Raw genomic sequence first — 20,762 nt, forward strand, 5'->3', positions numbered from 1 at the left:
TTAATCTCGGATAACAGCAAATAGCGCCTGACCCCTAAAACACTATAGCAGAATAACGTGTAACGAGATGACAACTATTTAAAAATTTGTAATATGCATATCAATGTTATCAATGGAGGATGGCATGTCATGGCGGAAAGCAAAAAGACTGCCATAAAATTATGGCGGATGCCATATATATATGTGTGTATATATATATATAGAAACTAACTACATATAAAAGAAGGAAGGTTTTGAGAAAAAAAGAATAAAATGGTCGCTAAACAGTGAAAAAAAAAGCTGAAGTTATAACAGAAAAGTAGAGAAATAAAAATAAATATGGAGAAGGAAACTTGGAAGTGAAAACAGAAAAATAGAATCAAGAAAACAAAATAACAAGGAAAAACAAAAAAAATGGGAGAGGGAAAAACAGAATTGAAAAAAAAAATAGAATAGGAGAGGGAAAATGGATGTTGAAAAACATGGCCTTCCACTCACAGTTGCCGGAAAACAGCCAGAAAGGATTTTTTCTCTGGCAAAAATGGTGAAGGAGAAGTTGACTTTAGAGAAAAAGGAAGAAAAACAGAGCAGAGAAAACCCTAAAAATTTTACCCTTTAAAAAATTTACTGCTTGAGAAGGGAAGGAAAAAATTTTAAGTGGAAAAAGTCCATTTTTCCCTTAAAGAACCCCAAAATGACACTATAGCAAGGGCAAGACCGGACTTTCACTCTCTCTTTCTTCATTACACTTCAAAAGTGCACACCCACACCAAGACATTGTCTACAAATAGGGCTTAACCTCTGCAAATAAAGAAATACTTCACCATAGCAAGCATCACGAGGCCAACCTCCACTCCACCGCGGCACAATAGCGATGAAGAAAAGAAATGAAGAAAATATGTGACTTAGGGTTTGGGTTCACAGATTTTCTCTTTGGACCGGGTCGAGTCTGTGGCCCAACTCAATTTTTCCTGCAAAAATGCCATTTTTCTACATTTTCTGCCATGCACGTAACAGCCGCCGTGGAAAAATGCCAAAAGACACTAACGCTATAACACAGGGTTAAAAACTGCCACTGAATTCTGCCATGGCCGCCATTTAACAACACTGATGCATATTATATATGCTACACAAAATGCTTGAACAGAAAAACAAAGGATGACTAGAAAAAACAGAGCATGAACAGCAAAGCAGAGGATGAACAGAAAAAAGAGCTTGAAACAAGAGTGATCAATGAACGAAAAAACAAGAGAAATGTTGGAAAAACTGATTTCTTTGGTGAACAGAGACGCCGGAAAGGAAACACCAGACAGGAGACCCTGGAAAAGTTGATTTGACCGGTAAAATTGAATGGGTAAGCTGGTGAGGAGGGAAGAAAATGAGAAACCACTTTGCCTCAACCCAACTTGCACAGAAGAGCGTGCAAAGAAGATGAAGTTGATTAAATATATAGGTTTTATAAAGGGTAGTAAATGACCTTTCTAACCTTAAAATTAATCAAAACGCACAATTTAAAAAAAATAGAATTAAATGAAAATGCATCATTTTAATAAAATAGAATAGGGTTATTTTACTTTCCCTTCCCCAATCGCCCAATAGGCACGCAAACTATTCCCGTGTATGGTTGCTACCTTCAGCAACCAATGCAACGTGACAAACGCCCCGCGACGTAGTAGCCGATGGCTGCGCCGGAGCAATAACACCGCTATAGCACGCTATTAACAACGATGATCTGTATGACTCAATACTAACTATGGCTATTCAGGTCCAATTTTTCTAAAATTTTACATTCAAGATAAACACAATTAATAATTAATAGGTTGAGATAGAAGAAACTCAAATTCAATGATAGGTTATTGAATAGTGTGAAAAGCATTCCATTAGTGTCAATGTTTATTTAAATGCATGCATAAAAACAAACCTTGATAGAATAAGGGATAATGCATCAAGTATTGTCAACCACAGTGAATCAACCATTGAGATGCAGAGAACTGCAGTTTTCCCAGTCCATTTCACAGGTGGATCATTCTCACATCTTGGAGACTCAAGCTAAAAGGACACAGAGAAAGTAGGCCATTAAGCAACATAATCAAAGGAAAACACAATGAAAATGGAAAAACAACATAAAGAAAGAATATAGTCACCTCCCCAATATCTATGGCTTCATCGGTTAAAGTTGCAACAGTGAAGACAACCCCTAAGAGACCTTCAACTGCCAATGTTATGGCATGTGCTTCACTGGCAACCAAGACTGCAGCATTGGATGCATCATTATCCAGACTCCATTCAATACCTACAGAAGGAACATTTCATTCACGAATCCTTCAAATACCTCACGTCCCAAGCCACTGCTGAACTTAATAACCAGCAGGTTTAAGTAAAAGACTTCTAATAGTAACTTTTATAGGGTTTAGTCAGAGCACAGAATTGTATATAACAAAGAATCAACCTAATCAAATATACTATTGTCATACATATTTTAATATTTCTTTTATGGTGACTTTCAAGACAGATTCTAATTTACATTAACGAAAGTTGGCCAGTTGGCAAAATATAGTCTGATTAATATCAACGGCCATTTCTCTCTTGCTGTCTATTTATAAATTTGTATCAAATTTTAGTGTGAGAAGCCATATAACTTTGAAGATTGTTAGTGATATAAAAATAACTTTTAGTCTGTGGGGAATGGAGATAAATCATACATTACCAAATAACTCAAACAAACTTGTTAACAGCCAAGAACCATGTAACATAAAGATGAAGCTGTTAAGCAAGCACAGAAGAATGATTCCCATATGATTGTATCTCTACCACAAACTATCACGTGGAAGCCTTAATGAGCTCAGAATAGTAAATATAAGCTCACCACTATCAAGTACAGAACTTTAAGCAGATTGAAGTTACATTTGGTTTGCATTAATGGGGTGGAGGGATGGGAATGAGCCAAAAGTGTGTTTGGTAACTACTAACTACCATGAAGGGGAAAATGCCAAAAGTGCTTGGTAACTAGTATGAAGGTGGTGAAATTTCTAGGGATTAGATGAAAAGGTGAAAAAGAGAATGCACTTCAATAATAGAACTCTGAATAATCTAGGTCAAAATACTAACCCCATAACTCTTATTTATACAAATAATCTACGTCACGTAGAAGTGTATGCAAGCCAAGTCTTACCTTGTAACACTCATAACATAATAATGCTCCTAACACTAATAACTTAATATTTAAACAAAGCCAATGCCCATTCCCTCAAAGTTGGAAGGAAACCTATTACATTCACCCAAGGATTAAATACATTACAATTATACACTTAAAATCTTCTTTAGAAATGACAAAAATCCTCACCCATTGCCACTTGCCTTCAATCACCAACCTTTAGAACCATCACCCCAATTATTGCCATTGCAATTGCAACAACTGCCACCAAAGTCACCCTCCTCTAATTACCCCATTGCCCCCACTACTGCAATGATGTTATTACATTCTCCATCACGATCATTGCCTTTAATTATGCATATTAGATGTAGAGATACGATAGAACAGTATTTCCATTCCTGACCATATACCAAGCATGCTAATGGGAACAATTATTCCACTCAACTTCCATAGGGGGCTTGGGACTTGGTAATTTGGTGTATAATAGCATTCCTCTGGCTGCTAAGTGGCTTTGGCACTTTCCTTTGGAACCTCGCTCTGTCTGTGTAAAATCCATTTATTTTATATACCATAAACCTTTAGAATTTTTAACGAGTAAGGATTTTCACTTATAAATTTGCTTAAGCTATTTTCTTGTCTTTCTAAGCAAATTTTTAGCTTTTATACTGGTTTAAATTCGCTCAAACAAATTTGCAATTTTCCAAAGTGAATTTCCTCTGCTGACGACCCTTTTGCTAGACCAATTGGCTTCAGCAAATTTGTCAAGTGAAATTGCTCTCTTAAGCGATTTTGGAAATAAACACAGGGATCTTATCCAATACACCAACGATTGAACCTTGAAGAAAGGTCCAAGGACTAAAGATTAAGGAACCAATAATTTGTCAAGGCTTGATCAACACAAAAGTAAATGAAGAGCTTGACCAAAACAAAGACTTTTTCATGCCATAATGGAACTAGAAACTGTGACAAGGACACTGGCCAAATATCTGTCGAACTCCAACTAAAAGCCAAGGAAATTTAATTGATTTGGCCAGCAAATAAATCCACAATTTAGTGCAACCTTAAGTCCAGCAAGTGAGTCTAAATTAGATCAAAGGGGTAGTCAGAAGAGTCAATGGATAATAAAATTAAGATTAATGTGAACTAAGCCCTCTTGGGATGACTTGGCATGCAATTAAGACCAACTGATAGGAAGCTAACGTACTGTGCCAAAACTTGTCAAATACAAAAGCTAAAGGTCAAAAAGTAAGTCCTTGGAAGATAACAGAATATCCTATGCTATTAAGACTCCAAGACTGTAAGCAATAAGCCAAAAGAATCAAATTGATTAGGCAACCAGGCACCAATCAAGCTAGATTTTGTGGTCCCAAATAAGCTTCCAACCAGCCAAGGAGGGCATGTGCGAGGGAAATCAAGGAGGACCAATCAAAAGGCCAAAAAAAAAAAAGAAAAATCAAATCAAGGCCAATCAAGGTAAGGGAGGGGGATATTTTACATAAACTAAGGAAATAATTGCTAATTGAACTTGTGTTAGTGTTGAGGGCATCCCTTATGTGTCTTTAGAACTATTAGACTTTGTTTTCACACCATTATCTTGCTAAAATGAATACAAAAATCCACTAAAATCACCAAAGTAATTATGGTTTAATTTTATTTGTTGTTTGGTAGATGAAATCACTTAAGCCTTGTGATTAAGTTGAACTCAATAAAGGAGTATAAGGTATTAAAAGGAACATCTAAAAAGTGTGATTTAGACAGCCCTCCAACTTTTTAAAAGAATAAATTTAATTGATTTCTGTTATTTAATCCATTAACCGTAAATTTATGTTCTGTTCGTGGAATATAGTAAGGGGAGGGTTCATTTATTTTTCATATTATGTCAAGTATTACCTATATAATCCCTGTGACTAATGTTTATTTGATGATGATAATATTGGGTTAATTGTAACTAACTTGACTAACCACTGACCTTTAAATTCCTGCTACTTACCTTATTTTCTGCATCCAACTTTTATTTTTCAGCAATTTATATTTGTTGCTTTTATAATCCAGCAATCTAACACTCATATTTCTTCATACTAGCCTTTTATTATAGTCATTAACCTTTACCTTTGCTTAACATTCTGCTCTAACTTTTATTTTCTGCAAACTAATTCCTTTAATTTCTGCTGCTACCTATTTTATGCTGTTCTTGATTTCCTTTTCTAAAATAATTAATTTTTCATATAATCTGATATTATGAGCCGTGAATATCATGGAAAAGAAACCTGGAATTGTGAACTAAAACTTAAAGGAATTAATTGGTAAATTTCAGCAGTACAAAGCGGATTTTCTGAAAAATGGAACAGTTTTCTGGAAACAGTATGGCGTTTCTGCAGTTTTATCACTTAATCCCTAAGTTACGCTATTTAATCTGGTTTCTACAAGCTAAAAAGGAAAACAAATGTGTGATATCGTCTAAACTTAGTTTCCAAAATCAAACTTTTCAAGCAAGAAAGGTTTTATTAAATTTCCTTGAACTTTTAGTAAAAAATAATCATGAACTTGGACTCTTATGGACTTTGTAATTTACATTCAGATGAACCAAATTTTATTATACAAAAGTTAGGAGTAACCGTGAGCCACTCAGAGGATGGGACATGCATGATAAGGGGTTTTGTATAAAAAGACTATTGCAAATCTTTTCAAACAAACAAGGAAATAAAAATTTGAGTAAAATTTAAGGAATTTCCACCTTGGACTTGAAATTAATTAAATCAGATAAATTTTTGAAGTCCATGAGTACTTTTGAACGTGGAGATAATTGTAGCAATCAAGGGATAAGAGATCATAAATTTTAGACAAGAAATAGATGTTCTCCTCACTATTGTTTATGATTTGTTACAAGTAGGGATTTCTTTTCCACTCAATGCTGCCTTACGCTACCTTGGGCTTGACAGAGGACCACAGGGACACTGGGAAGAAGGCTGAAGGGTTAGCTTTATGTGATAATAATATATGTTATATTCTGTTATATTTTCTGTGAGATGCTGCAGTAGCTCTAATACCCTTTCTTTTTCTCACTGATGTACATTGATAGAATAAGAGGAAAAAATGGGCTGCAAAATATATCTACATACAGTTTAGTAACTTAGAACGTACAACATGGATTACATATCTTAAGGTGTGCTTTATGTTATTAGCAAAGACTTTGCATTAGTATTTATTTGTTAAAATGAAATGTAAGGTGGCTCTCAGTTTGGCCCCAGTTAATTTGTGGTTAGTATGGTCAGTATGGCATAGACCCAAATGGACAGTATGCCAACATTGTCATCTGAGACTCTCATTTTGTGCTTGAAAATTCATTTCTCAAAGTTGAGCTACCTAAAGTCTTTGTTTTCCCTTATGGTGGGTTAAAAATCTCATTAAATTTTGGGAGGACCGATGGGTAGGAAATGTTCCTTTAACTAGTTCTTTTCCTTGTCTTTATTGTATTTCTTGATATACATAATTATCCTTTTCAACTATGTTTAGTGTCCAAGATTCTGCTTTTTCATGGGACATCCACTCTTAATTCATATGACAGTGAATATTCTGAATCAAAATTCCTTTTTGGCCCCATTTATCTTCACACCCAAATAAAGGGATTCAGTTCCTCAATCCTTCTTGGGAATGTTCATGTAGAACCTTTTTTTTCAGTTCCTCATTGATTACTTGAATAGGGATACGTTTCTTCTTTTAGAAGGCAAAAGAGAAACATATAGTGGTACTTTCTTCTTAATAAACCATTGCAGAAATTCAAGGCTACCTCTATGGTCAAGTATTTTACTTTTTTTTTTTTTTTGTAATCCATTACCTAATATAATTAGTACTAATGACATATCATGGGTTCATAGGCCACATAAGGTGATTTCCACCGATATCTCACAATCTGCACCTCAACTGTGCTTGCATTGTTCTACTGCAGTTTCTTTACAGCACTCCTTATTTGGTATTTTCAGTGAAAGTTGGGTGTCCCAGATCTATGGACTAACTTTTGATAGATTAGGTTCTTATAGATGTTCTTTGTTGGTGAATATTACTGATGTGGCAATTTGCAATCAATGGTACAATGAGGTATTTGGTTGCTGATTGTATCTTTAAAGAGGTTTCTTTAGTTCATCACTTGACTTTTGGCATCCATTTGGTGCACAGGTGTATACAGATTTTGCAATGTGCATGCAATATATGGTAAAATATGAGGTATTTGGTTGCTGCAGAACTGTTGTATCTTTAAGGAGGTTTCTTTGGTTCATTACTTGACTTTTTTATTCAATTTGGTGCACAGCTCATGGCCTTATATGAAGTTTCTGTAACAGATATGCTGAGGGATTAGGAAACTTTGTTGCATTGGTATTCTCGTATTTGTGTTTTATGTTTTGTTCTTCTGTTTAGGAGAGGTTTTGTGTACTCCTTGATCTCTGTGATTCACGACTTCACGTCTTAATAAATTTCTCTTTCTATAAAAAAATCATATTCACAGAAGTCATTCCAGCAAATTATTCTAACCTAAAGGTGACCAGACATGAGCTCTGAATTTCAAACAGGTGTTGATAGTTTGATTAATTTTTCAATACGAAAAATAAGAATTTATAAGAATGGAAAGAGAATACAAAAATAGAGGAAAGGGCATCCTCTTTGAAGAAGCCAAACAGCAAACAATACAAAGAACATAAAACATACAACACCAGCAGCACATAAGACCTATCAGCTAAATGTGTTTAACATATGAAAAAACACAATTCTAAAAGAAAATAAAACCTAAGGAACACCATAATCAACAGAGAGTTGGCATAATATCTAAAAAGCAATATATGGAAACAGGAACTGATATCTACAAAGAATCACCCAAAATAGACAGAAAAAAAATAAACCTCCCAACAGGATTACTATGAGACTTGCCTACTATCAGACTTGCCACTGACCTCTACATAATACTCTGGGTAAATAAGAGTCAAAACAACTATTTGACATTTTGACTTCAAAACAAATAGAGATACGGATAACAAAATTGTTCAACCAAAATATGAAAATCAATACCTTTGGCTTTGCTACTAAACATTCCAGCAACAGCTGCCAAGCTCTCCTCACTTGATTCTTGAACCTACAGCATCATTTAAAGCTTCTTCTAACCATAAATTATATTTTCACATACAGACAATGGACAGAAACCCACAAGTACAAAAGCATGTTATTTAAGTTCTGGACTAAAAGAAGTATTAATTAAAGTCAAACAAGGAGAGTAAGCAATGTTCGAAGCTACACAACCAAAGTTATACTTATACCATTCAATTTTTCTTTGAACCGTGACCAAAGACATGACTGAGAAATAACTGGAAGCATATGCTGTCAAAATCATACCTGTACATTTGAAACAACCCTAGCAAGAGCTTTGACCATTCCCTCCACAACATTTGTATTCTTGGGGTGCCTATGATGCCAATGGACAGCACCAATGAATGCAGAATAATGAAGTTAGGTCATGTTCTTGTTGAAATTATGGGGTTTTAGGTATAAAGGAGAGAAGAGAGACAAAAGAGAATTGTTATTTACTGAAATGTATTACAATGTACTGATTTAATCACAAAGCCTAAGGACTAATCCTTATTTATAGTAACTATAATTATAATCCTAACCAAATGAGGAAACAAATCATGGACTAAACTTACATATCAAAATTTTGGAAAAGAATCCGCAATGTCCGTGCCTCTACACAAAACCCCTACAAACCACCATTTCTGGTTGTTAGGTAAGAAACTTACACAGTGAATCAACAGCAAATATGAAAGGGAAAAAAAAAAAAAACAATACAGCACAACTACATTACCCTCAAAATCTCAAGAACAAGAATGCGATGCCATAATGGCAAATCAAGAAAAGTAACCTTCAGTAACATACTGAGAAAAACCTGAACATAAAAAGAATAGCATCAACCAATTTTGTGAGATGTGATCCAAAATATACTAAAGGAGGCCGACATCAAAGGTCAACATAATAAAAGTTTGGTATTTATAATTAGCTTTCAGTTGGGAAGCAACTCTTCACATGCTTACATTATATAATTCCCAAATTTTTCCCTCCTTTAACCCAAAAAAGAAATCTGCACTGATCATTTCCGTGGCTTAATTGGCATGAGCTTAAAAGCTAGATGGAAAAGGAAATCAAAAACTTACCTCACACTCAGTTATAAGGGAAGAACTATAAAGCCTTATAATATGAGCAACTGAACGCAAAACCAAACGACGAAAGCCAGGCTCGCCAGTTTCTCCTTCAAGCTAATTAATATTAAGGAATTATGAAAAATGTCAAGTTACAATTTACACTGAAAAAATTGGAATAAAGAATAAAGTTTCAGGTGCTCATTACCTCAGCATTAGTACGAAGTGAAGTCATAAGAAGTGAACAAATTTGCCGTCGTAAAGCCTAACAAGATTTGAACTAATATATTAACATAAAAGAGCAAAAGATATCTGGGTATAGTACAATTCCAAGTATAGATCAGCAACAGCATTCAGAATTACAATCGACATATTCACCTGTTCATACGGTAACAAGGTTCTGAAAACAGCCACATAATTGGACAAAACAAACCTGTAAAACATGTTAAGAATAAGAATATTATAATGAAGATTAGACTTGTATATCATTTCAGTACAACAATTAGATGTCATTTTAGCTTAAGAGAATAGATCAATGATCCCAGGTGTTTCAATCAAATATGTGATTGCAAAAAAAGATCATGAAAATGACGAATCACATGTTACAAAAATATTTCTTACTCAAGAATATCAAGTGCAAATGTCCTCTGAAGAATATTGACACGTAACCAAATTGCCTGTAGAACAGATGGAAAGTTAATGTCATCCAGTAAGAAATAGCATTTAATGAATATCAGTATCATCACTAATTATGTGAATAAAAATGATAGCACCTAAATAAGTTTCTAACTACCCACACAAGAAATTCTAATAACATGGTTCTAATCCTAGGGGGAGAAAAAAAATTAGTTCCAAATAAGCACATACAGATCCACCTGCGGCAAGAGATGTCAGGTCTTCAAGCAAGCGCAGCCCAATTTTTCCAGTTTCAGTTAAAGTCTCCCTTGTCACAGGAGGCACTCCAGAAGCAGACTCGTGATCTAATGAGCTGCACATGATTATAAACATAGCATAACTGTTAAGTTCAAATCCTGAGAATTAAGTAGCCAACTTGAGACGACACTATTAAAAAAGGAAAATTTTGAGTTACATACTCACTTTCATATAAGGAAAAAGAATAAAAGAACAGTGATCTGGAATTGTATTCACGAGGGAGGAAACATACTCAGAAAAATTGATGCTACGGTTAACATCACCAGTAACTGAACTTGTCCGAGAGAGCTGACCTCCGAAACAAAATTTGCCACTTGGAAGAGACTCAGCCAAAACTACTCGATCAAAAATCAAGGCCACTGCTTGCCTGAAGGTAGCTGCTGCAGTACTGCAAAATAATTGCATAAGAACACCTACAGATAAAAAGGATAAATCTATACATCTTTAAAAACATAAAGCAACTGGTAAAGGATATAAAATTAATATGGACAAAAGGTCACCACGGAGAAAAGTTTGCTAAATCACAACATGATAATAATATATGTATGCTTACTTCCTCACACTATCAGAAGATCGAGTGTTTTCAAGAAGCCTGAGACAGATACCAAGAGCTTGAGACATAGTATCCTGTGATTAACAAGATGCAGTCATATATAACAAATCAGACACATATCCAAAGATAATTCCTGACTATTTATTTTTCAGATAAAAACATTGAAATTGGACAAAATGAGGACAGCATAATATGATGAAACTACCCTCCCATATCTTTTTTTATCCTTATTTTCCTTCAGTAAGCACATAATAATGGGGGCCATTTAGCTGGATGCTGCACCACATGGTTTGTCTAACCGCCAATGCCACAATACCTAGGTGTATAAAAAACTAACCTTAAAAGCAAATGAATCATCTTTTGTTAATGCTATTATATCATCAGATTTTCTCCATGCACAGAAGATTACAGAATCAAGATGTAAAAAAATTAAAAATGAAATGAAGAATTATCATTTAACCTACAGCTGATATAGCAGAAATTCTGCAATAAAATTTATTTTTTATCCTATTTCTACACCAGTCCTATCAGATTATGGCTAAGAATAATAATTTATATTTAAAACAATTTTCTTGCTCAACGGAATTGATTGATCCATGAAGCCAACTGAACCTTATGGAATAAGGCAAGGTGATGGTTGTTATTTGAATCAATAGTTAATTATATATTTACATTTGATCCATTATCATGGTAAACATTCTCCAAAGTGAGCCATATTCTGACTTGTATCAAAGCATCTGTAAAAAACTTCTACTGCAAGTAAAATACCTTAATTACTTCAGTAATATGCCAATTTCTTGTTCATTGATAGAGTGTAAAAATTCAAATTTATTATTTTTAGATTATTAGATAATGACTAGCATGTATTAACTTATTAAAATACAGTTAATATACATAAACAGTAACACACAGTTCATGCAGTTGAAACTTACCTCATTTTCAGGATGTAAACGTGATTGAAATATGATTGATATCGTTTGAAGGGTCTTGAGCTGAACACCCTCATCTCCCATTTCTGCATGCTGCAGCAACCATGGGACAGGAAAAAGAAAGATATGCAGGTTATTGATGCATGAGTTAACCTTCCCACTAAATGAAACTTCAACATAAATCCAGTTCCAGCCTTTGCATAAATCCACAGTAATTGAAACCCAAAAATTGAATCCAGGTAACAAGATTTAAAAGTTTCTATAATCATAGTTAGGCCACAAAACAAACATTTTAACACAATCAATGTGTCCAGACTCCAGAGAGTAGAGCCAAAGGTAAGGTCCCACTGAATGTTTAGAAACCATCATATGGTATAACTAGTTATATAAGCTCACATCTTTCAGTGTAGATAAAATCTCCTTCAGAGCGGATGGAGAAACAGCATCATGAGATATCAGTTTCTGCAGACACGAAAGTCCAATAATGCTAAGCTTGACTGTTCGGACCTCACACGCCATCAAAAAGATTCGTAATATGTCTTCATTATGCGCAATTTCACTGGGACTTGACAATGAACGAAGCTGCAAGTGAACAAATGAAGAGTAAGATTTTATAATTTTTACTTTCTTTATCAAGAAGATAAAATGGACAAAATGTGCAGACAAGTGTCCTTTGAAAATTTCTTATTAGCAGTATTAAACTTCTGCATCTAACAAATAAATTCGGAACGTCCCCAAAGAATTCTCCAACTCTCACTCTTCCTTAAATATTGATTCTAGCATCATTCAAAACCTTGAAAAAAAGAATCACGCATTCCTCATTTTCCGAGCAAACAGGTGTCAAGCATTAAGGTTACTTCAAACTAAAGCCAACAATTCAATCGAGTTACACGCCATTTCAATAATCTTGATGATCTACGAGCCAAGAAGCGAAAATTGAAATCCATAGTTAAATTTTCCTTCTTTTAAAAACAGCTCCAAAAATAACCAAACACTGCGGCACAACCTTCCTGTTTGCAAAATCGAATCGCAATGCAGCAGAACCTTGGAGGCTACAAACAGCTAAAACCAGAAAGCACTAATACGAGACGAAACACCAATGGTGAAGAGTAACCTTGAGGATGGCGTGCTCTGCGCCGTCTTTAACTGCAGGATAGCGACGGCGAGCTTCTGCGGAGAGAGCGCGAAGGTCGGATTCCAAGACCGCCATGAAAGCCATCTCGGAAGTGCGTCGAGGGAGTGAAGACTCTTTGCGGTGTCAGGGTGATCGGTTTGTATGATATGAAATTTCACCGCACGGAGAGAGAAGTATTGTGGTGGTAGATCTTGGATTCTTGAGCCCAGGAGAGAGGCATAGATCCGCTACCCTGCAAGTCACACGTGTGGAGCACAGGAATTCATGGTAAAACGCTGGGCTATGCAGTGATCAAAGCCCATTAATAATATGACTATGAGGATGGTTATGAATCGTGGGCTCTTTTGGGTCAATCTGTGTTCGTCCTTTCAAGTGAGAATCGTTCCATGCGGGTTGCTTTTGCACCCCTATTTTCAATTTGCAACTCTTTTTTTTTTTTTTCATAAATAATTTTATTAAGATTAAATCTTTTAAAGTTAATATAGCGATGATAAATGTTTTCATTTACGTAGTTGAATCAATGATAAGTTCTTATGTCATTCTTTTTCACTAATCCTTCGGATACAATTTGGTTAGAGTTTAAATAAAAATTTATATTTAAAAATATTTTTTATTAATTAATTTTTGAAATCGAGAAGTTTATAGAATTAAAATTTCAAAAACTTGTTAATTATACTTTTAACTTTCAAAACTTAAATGTTATAATTGCAACTAAAAGAAACTAATAAATAATTACAAAAAGTGGATATACAAACTAAGAAGTCTATCTCATAGATATAAGGAATTTTTCAATGGATAATATCACAATCTTTTGTAAAGTTGGGTAAATATAGAAAGATAAGATGAGAAACAAAAAAAATAAATTATAACGATGCATTTGCCACCAAATAAGTGATTAAATAATTAATTTTTATCACAAAGTTATCAATATATAGATTTTAATATATATATATATATATATATATATATATATTATTTTATTTTACTTAAGATGATTTTTTGAAATTGACTTGAGAAATTGAGATAAAAAATAGATTTATTGTCATCATTATTAGGTTAAACAAAGGAAGTGATATTGACAAAAAGACAACCTTAACATTAGGTTGTGCAAAGTATAAATGATATAAGAAAGAGTTAGTATGAAAGATAATAATATCTAAAAGATGTGGTTGTTATTCATGCTTAGAGGAAATTTTTGAACAAATGGTGAAGGATGATGCTTACAATAGTCAACGAATTTTATAATCATGGAAGTGTGAAACTTGGCGGGACATGCATATATCAGTCAACTTATCTATTTTATTATTTAATTTCTAGAACTGAAATTCAACCGCTATTAAAATTGTTTGAATATTATAAATATGTGATGTGTATTGGCATAGAACAATTATAATGTCATATGTTGTGAAAGACATATTGTGAACACATCCAAATGTTATAAACCATTGAATATATTTAACATTGTTTTAATAATTGATAAAATATACACGATCAATAGATAACTTCAATTGACTTGACATTGTTTGTGACATTTGCTTGTTTGATGTTTAAGCAAGAAGAAAATTTCACTTTGACATTACTAAATTTGAAAGAGTTATTTTTAACAAAATGATGTGATGTCTAATGTCTCACATCATTGTGACTAATAAGGATATTGCTTTGATGAATATAATAAAAAATGTATTTCTATTTACAACTCATTTCCAGTATTAATTTCACATCACTAAGAATGTGAAAGTCCAAGTGCAAGATAATAGTGTATCCTAAAAATGATAGCGAAAAGACATTACTTCACCTCTACCATTTGATAACTACAATTTACTAAGGTTGCTAATCCAAAGTATTTGACAATATTTTGTATGTACTTATGAGGTATTTTTAACTCGAGTGATAACTTTTAGCTCACCATAATCCTAAAATGAAAGTTTTAGTATCACTTTAATAGAATAAACCAAAAAAGTAAATTTAATAACCATATTAATTAATATCAATATTACCTAATTCATTTCATAAATGATGAGCAACATGGTAATTAAAAACCTAAGTACAAATGCATCAATAAGCCTCCTAGAAATTGCTTTACTCCTAGCTACTCATAATAGAATAATCCTAAAATGAATGTTTTGTATCCCTTAAACTATTTTGTGGATGCAGAATGAACTTTAAGGGCGTACCGCAACAATGGCTAGTCTTCTCCAAGAGATGAGGGATATTGGACTACAATTTTGTCAACTATACCATCATATTCATAGGAGATGTAAGTCTTATCATAAGTAACATAAATTATCATTCAATTATTCTTGTAATTATGGCTAATGTGGTAAGGGTTGAGATTTCATTTCCACTGTATTGTGCCATGGCATATTTTAGCGTGTAGAATAATCTCCTTTCAAGTGGACTAGAAATGTTTTAAATTTAAATAATTAGGAGACACTAGGAGGACTTGTAATCCTAATTATACTTAGCTACTGCTTATGACATTAGATTTTTTTATATAACTAGAATTTTGATACAGGACTTTATATAGTGTCGTTTTGTTAATTCTGTTGTCGTTATCTGAGTTGTCGATCTGTTAAGTTCGTTGTTGTTAATTTTATTGTCGTATTGATTAATAACGAATAGCTATAAATAGAAAAGAGGAAGGTAGAGGGAGATTATTTAAATTCATTGTAAACATTCTCAATTCTTCTGCACATTCAATACAATCTTTTTCGGATTTCATTCTTTCATTGGATCCCTAATTCCTGCAGTTCTTCGAGTCATTCTTCTCCTAGAATTGTATTAACAGTGGTATCAGCTTGGCACCTTCCAGCGGCATTATGGCGGATGCAACAAGAAATCAGGCAGCATTGCGTGAACAAGAAGAGCGGTTGGAGAACCGTGTCACAGCGCGATTGGAAGCAAAATTCATGGAGATTATGACATCACTACGGCACATGATGGACTCCTCATTTGATGAACGGGTTCAAGAATGTATCAAGAAACACATGTTGAAGGATCGGACGTGCATATAAAAGGAGCAACTCCACGACATTCTTCCACCTATTCTTGTGGCACGCAGTTAGCCCAAATTGAATTTTCCCGTTTTAATGGTGATGCAGTGAGACAGTGGATATATCGTTATGAAGCTTATTTCGCAATTGATAGGACACCTGAGGATGTGAAAACTGTGATTCATTTTGAAGGGAAAGCATTACAATGGCACACTTCTATGGTGAAAACTTTTCCTCTTGATAGTTTATCGGTTTGGTCGGATTTCACTAAAATTTTAATTGAAAGATTTGGAGAGGTTTATGATGATCTTATGGCTGATTTGATGAAACTTAGACAGAAAGATTCTGTTGTTGATTACCATGAGAACTTTGATGCAATTGTATCTAGACTAGAATTGTCAGAAGAATATAAGCTAAGTTGTTTTCTCGGTGGCTTAAAACAGGATATTCAGATGGTTGTACGCATGTTTCAATCAACCAGTGTAATGAAGGCTTCTCACTTGGCCAAATTATATGAATCTGCTTCAAACACTACCCCTACGCCTAAATGCTTGTTGAAATTCCCTAAAAATAGCACTGCATTAAAACTTATTCTCTCAAAACCTTCTTCTGGCACCTTCGTTGTCTCACCTACATCTGCAAAAATCCAAAAACAAACCAATACACAAACCTCTAGGCACCTCACCCCTACTTTTTATGAGTGAAAGAAGATCCAAGGGTCTTTGTTACTTCTGTAATGAACCCTTTACACCTGTCCATGCCTTAACACACAAAAAGCTGCAACTTCATGTCATGGAAGCAAATGAAAGAGAGATAACTGAGCTAGATGAAAAAGAATTGTATCAAGAAAATGAAGCTAACAGGACTGATTTTATAGACCCACAGATTTTAGTGCATGCACTTACTAGTATAGCAAATTTTAAAACCATGCGTGTCATGGGTTATTACAAGAAAAAATCACTGCACATCCTCATTGACAGTGGTAGTACTCATAATTTCCTGGATGTCCACTTGGCTAGGAAAATGGGATGTTTAATTGACGAGATTTTTCAAGTGTCGCAGTTGCAGATGGCGCAAAGGTGAATCTAACTTCCATGGTAAAACAGTTTTCTTGGTCCATTCAAGGATCCACATTTAGTTTCGATATGCTGTTAATTCCATTGGGATGTTGTGACTTGGTATTAGGAATCGAATGGTTAATCACTTTAGGTGATATCACTTGGAACTTTGATAAAATAACCATGCAGTTTTTTGTTCATGGAAAAAAGTTTGTGTTGAGAGGTGCTTCCAATGTAGGTCTCAAAACAATGAACAAAAAACAACTGGGGAAAACAATTGCTTCTGGTGTTCATCTATCAATGCTACAAGTATGTGATCAACAGGAAGGTACACTATTATATTCTTTAACAACTCATGCTCCTTCTATTGAGCAAAATATTTTGATTGAAGCTTTACTGTTCCAGTTCCAAGAAGTATTTCAAGAACCAGCTAAATTGCCCCCTAAAAGAGGAGGCCATGATCATAAAATTCCTTTGGGTCAAGGAGTTATTCTAGTAAATAAAAGGCCTTATAGATATGCAAAACAGCAGAAAGACATCATTGATAAACTGGTTAAGGACTATCTTAAGAGTGGCATAATTCAAAATAGCAGCAGTTCCTATGCTAGCCCAGTGGTTTTGGTGGGGAAGAAGGATAGGTCTTGGAGATTATGTGTAGATTACCAGGAACTTAATAAGCAAACTGTGAAGGACAGATTTCCCATACCTCTAGTGGATGACCTCTTAGATGAGTTTCATGGGTCTAGTATATTCTCTAAGATTGATTTAAGGGCTGGTTACAACCAAGTTTGAATAGATGAAGATGATGTTCACAAAACAACCTTTAGGACACATGCTGGACATTTCAAATATTTGGTAATGCCCTTTGGGCTAACTAATGCCCCGGCTACTTTCCAAGGGCTAATGAATGATATGTTTAAGGAATTTTTAAGGCAGTTTTTATTGGTTTTTTTTATGATATATTGATCTACAATAGCAATTTGGAGGAGCATTTGAGTCATCTTGAGCAGGTTTTATTGACTATGCGATCTCATTGTTTGTTTGCTAAGAGATCTAAATGTTACTTTAGAGTTGAGAAGGTGGAATACTTGGGCCACTTTATTTCAAAAGATGGAGTTGCCACAGATCCAGCTAAAAGCATGGCTGTGAAAAATTGGCCTATGCCTAGAACAATTAAACAATTAAGGGGTTTTCTTGGGCTGGGTGGATATTATCGACGGTTTGTGGAAGGCTATAGAAGTATTGCTAGACCTCTAACTAATATGCTGAAGAAAAACAGTTTTTGCTGGTCCTTAGACGCTAAAGTTGCCTTCCAAGAATTGAAAGACCACTTGATTAGAGCACCGGTTTTGGCTTTACCTAATTTTTCTAAGGAGTTTGTAGTGGAGGTGGATGCTTATGGTATAAGTATTGGTGTTGTCCTCATGTAGGAACACCACCCTATTGCCTTTATTAGTGGAGTGTTAAATTTACAATAGTAATCACTATCTACCTATGAGAAGGAGTTATTAGCAGTGGTATTTGTTGTGCAAAAGTGGAGGCATTATCTCCTTAATTCCCACTTTGTTATCAAGACTGATCATAGAAGTCTTCAATACATCTTTAGTCAGCGGCTGACCACATCTTTCCAACAAAAATGGCTGGTCAAGTTAATGGAGTTTGATTTCTCTATTGAATTCAAACAGGGTCACATAATACTATCATCACCTTCCTTCCTGCGAGTGAATTAATGGATCGAATTAAGCTATCATGGCAGCAGGATATACACTTGCAAAGAATCATCACAGATTTGTAGTCCAATGCTGGTTCTCATAGGCATTTTACATGGCAACGTGATGAACTTCGACGAAAGGGCAAACTAGTGATTGGCAAAGTAGATAATCTTTGAACTGATATTCTTCTCTAGCTACATTCTACAGCTGCTGGTGGCTATTCAGGGAGAGATGTTACATTGAAGAGATTGCAATCTGTTGTCTATTGGAAAGGAATGTCAAAAGATGTCAAATATTTTGTCATATGAGGTATGAAGTCTATCAACGGTGCAAATATGATACAACTACTTCTCTGGGGCTTTTGCAACCTTTACCAGTTCCTGAGAGAATTTGGCAGCATATCACAATGGATTTTATCGAAGGCTTGCCTCCTTCTCGGGGTAAGCAAGTCATTTATGTGGTGGTGGATAGATTGAGCAAGTCAGCTCACTTTATGGCCTTAAGTCATCCTTATTCTGCTACTGAAATGGCCTAAAGTTTTCTTGATAATGTGTTTAAATTGCATGGTTTTCTTGACTCTATTAATAGTGACAGAGATCTGGTCTTTGTGAGTCAGTTTTGGAAGGATTTGATGGCATTTCAAGGTGTTAAGGTCTACCTTTCAACTGCCTATCATCCTCAAACGGATGGGCAGACTAAGGTTGTTAATAGGTGCTTGGAAACGTTCTTGAGATGCATGTGTGCAGATGCTTCTCAAGATTGGTCAAAATGGTTAGCTTTGGCTGAGTGGTGGTATAATACGGCGTATCACAGTACCATAAAAGTTAGCCCTTATGAGGTAGTTTATGGCCAAGTCCCTCCAGCTTATCTTCCTTACTTACCAAGGGAATCTAGAATAGAACTAGCTGACAGAAGTTTGTAGAAGAGAGAAGAAGCTTTGAAGCTGATCAAATTCCACATGCGAAGAGTACAAGATTGGATGAAGTAGCAAGCTGATAAACACAGAAGTGATAGAACATTTGAGATTGGAGATCTAGTGTATGTAAAATTACACCTTTATCTACAAATTTCTGTGGCTTGTTAAAAAAATGCCAAGCTAGCTCCAAAGTATTTTAGTCCATTTCTTATTGAAGACAGAATTAGCACAGTGGCTTATAAGCACCAGCTTCCTGCTCATTCTACAGTTCATAATGTGTTTCATGTCTCGCAACTGAAGAAACATGTAGGAGAGGCGCTGACAACAAGTTCTATTCCTGTGGATAATACAAGTGTCATAGGCGGCAAGGAACCAGAGTCAATTCTTGATAGAATGACGGTGAAGAGGGGCAATAGAGCTGTTACCAAGGTCCTAGTTCAATGGAAGCATCAATTGCCCGAAGACGCTATTTGGGAGTTCTTCTATGATCTAAAGCAAAAGTACCCACATTTTAATCCTTGAGGACAAGGATTTTGTCGAGAAGGGGGTATTGATACAGGACTTTATATAGTATCGTTTATGTAGTGTCATTTTGTTAATTCTATTGTCGTTATCTGAGCTGTCGTTCTGTTAAGTCTGTTGTCGTTAATTTTGTTGTCGTATTGATTAATAATGAATAGCTATAAATAGAAAAGAGGAAGGTAGAGGGAGATTATTCAGATTCATTGTAAACATTCTCAATTCTTCTGCACATTCAATACAATCTTTTTCGGATTCCATTCTTTCATTGAATTCCCTAATTCCTGTAGTTCTTCGAGTCATTCTTCTCCTAGAATTGTATTAACAAATTTCTAAAATTTATATTACTAACTATGATGGAAATTTTAAAATTGTGAAATTTAGATAAAATAGGTATGAAAATGGAGATAGAATTATTTTTATAAATAGTGACATCTCAAACTAAAATCTTTATAATAACTAATAAAATTTGCTATTTTGAATACTATTTAATTAGATCATACAATCATATTACAAACAACTTGTCAAGTTTTCCTTTTGAATAAATCTAGAGATTAGCTAAACATTCAAATAAGGTTTAAGGTGTCAAATACCCTTTTATATCTTACCTTCAATATCCAATGCATCTTATACTATATTGCATAAGGTGAATGTTAGACTATTCATTAGTATCATACTAAATCAATATAACTTAACATCAGAAAA

At 34.5% G+C, this 20,762-nt stretch overlaps 1 protein-coding gene across 3 annotated transcripts in view; it reads right to left on the reverse strand.

The window, feature by feature from the left end:
* Window positions 1–13,119, reverse strand: part of LOC113871051 (protein MON2 homolog) — a 32,767-nt gene extending 19,648 nt beyond the window's left edge. Inside the window, exons 1-16 of one of the 3 annotated variants that reach the window (XM_027507754.1) lie at window positions 12,839–13,119; window positions 12,121–12,306; window positions 11,728–11,817; window positions 10,796–10,869; window positions 10,475–10,630; window positions 10,185–10,297; window positions 9,931–9,986; window positions 9,688–9,742; window positions 9,518–9,574; window positions 9,325–9,426; window positions 8,979–9,059; window positions 8,821–8,873; window positions 8,513–8,582; window positions 8,192–8,255; window positions 2,124–2,272; window positions 1,901–2,028 (exon numbers count right to left, since the gene is read on the reverse strand). In XM_027507754.1, coding sequence (XP_027363555.1) covers window positions 1,901–2,028; window positions 2,124–2,272; window positions 8,192–8,255; window positions 8,513–8,582; window positions 8,821–8,873; window positions 8,979–9,059; window positions 9,325–9,426; window positions 9,518–9,544 — 674 coding nt within the window. In that variant the 5' untranslated portion in view covers window positions 9,545–9,574; window positions 9,688–9,742; window positions 9,931–9,986; ... (4 more) ...; window positions 12,121–12,306; window positions 12,839–13,119. Of the gene's footprint in view, window positions 1–1,900; window positions 2,029–2,123; window positions 2,273–8,191; window positions 8,256–8,512; window positions 8,583–8,820; window positions 8,874–8,978; window positions 9,060–9,324; window positions 9,427–9,517; window positions 9,575–9,687; window positions 9,743–9,930; window positions 9,987–10,176; window positions 10,298–10,474; window positions 10,631–10,795; window positions 10,870–11,727; window positions 11,878–12,120; window positions 12,307–12,838 lie in introns of all 3 variants that reach the window. The other 2 variants (XM_027507752.1, XM_027507753.1) reach the window with 2 other exon arrangements.
* Window positions 13,120–20,762: the final 7,643 nt, after the last annotated feature.

Source organism: Abrus precatorius, unplaced genomic scaffold (assembly GCF_003935025.1).
Source record: "Abrus precatorius isolate BTA unplaced genomic scaffold, Abrus_2018 Scaffold7, whole genome shotgun sequence".
NCBI classification, from domain to species: Eukaryota; Viridiplantae; Streptophyta; class Magnoliopsida; order Fabales; family Fabaceae; genus Abrus; species Abrus precatorius.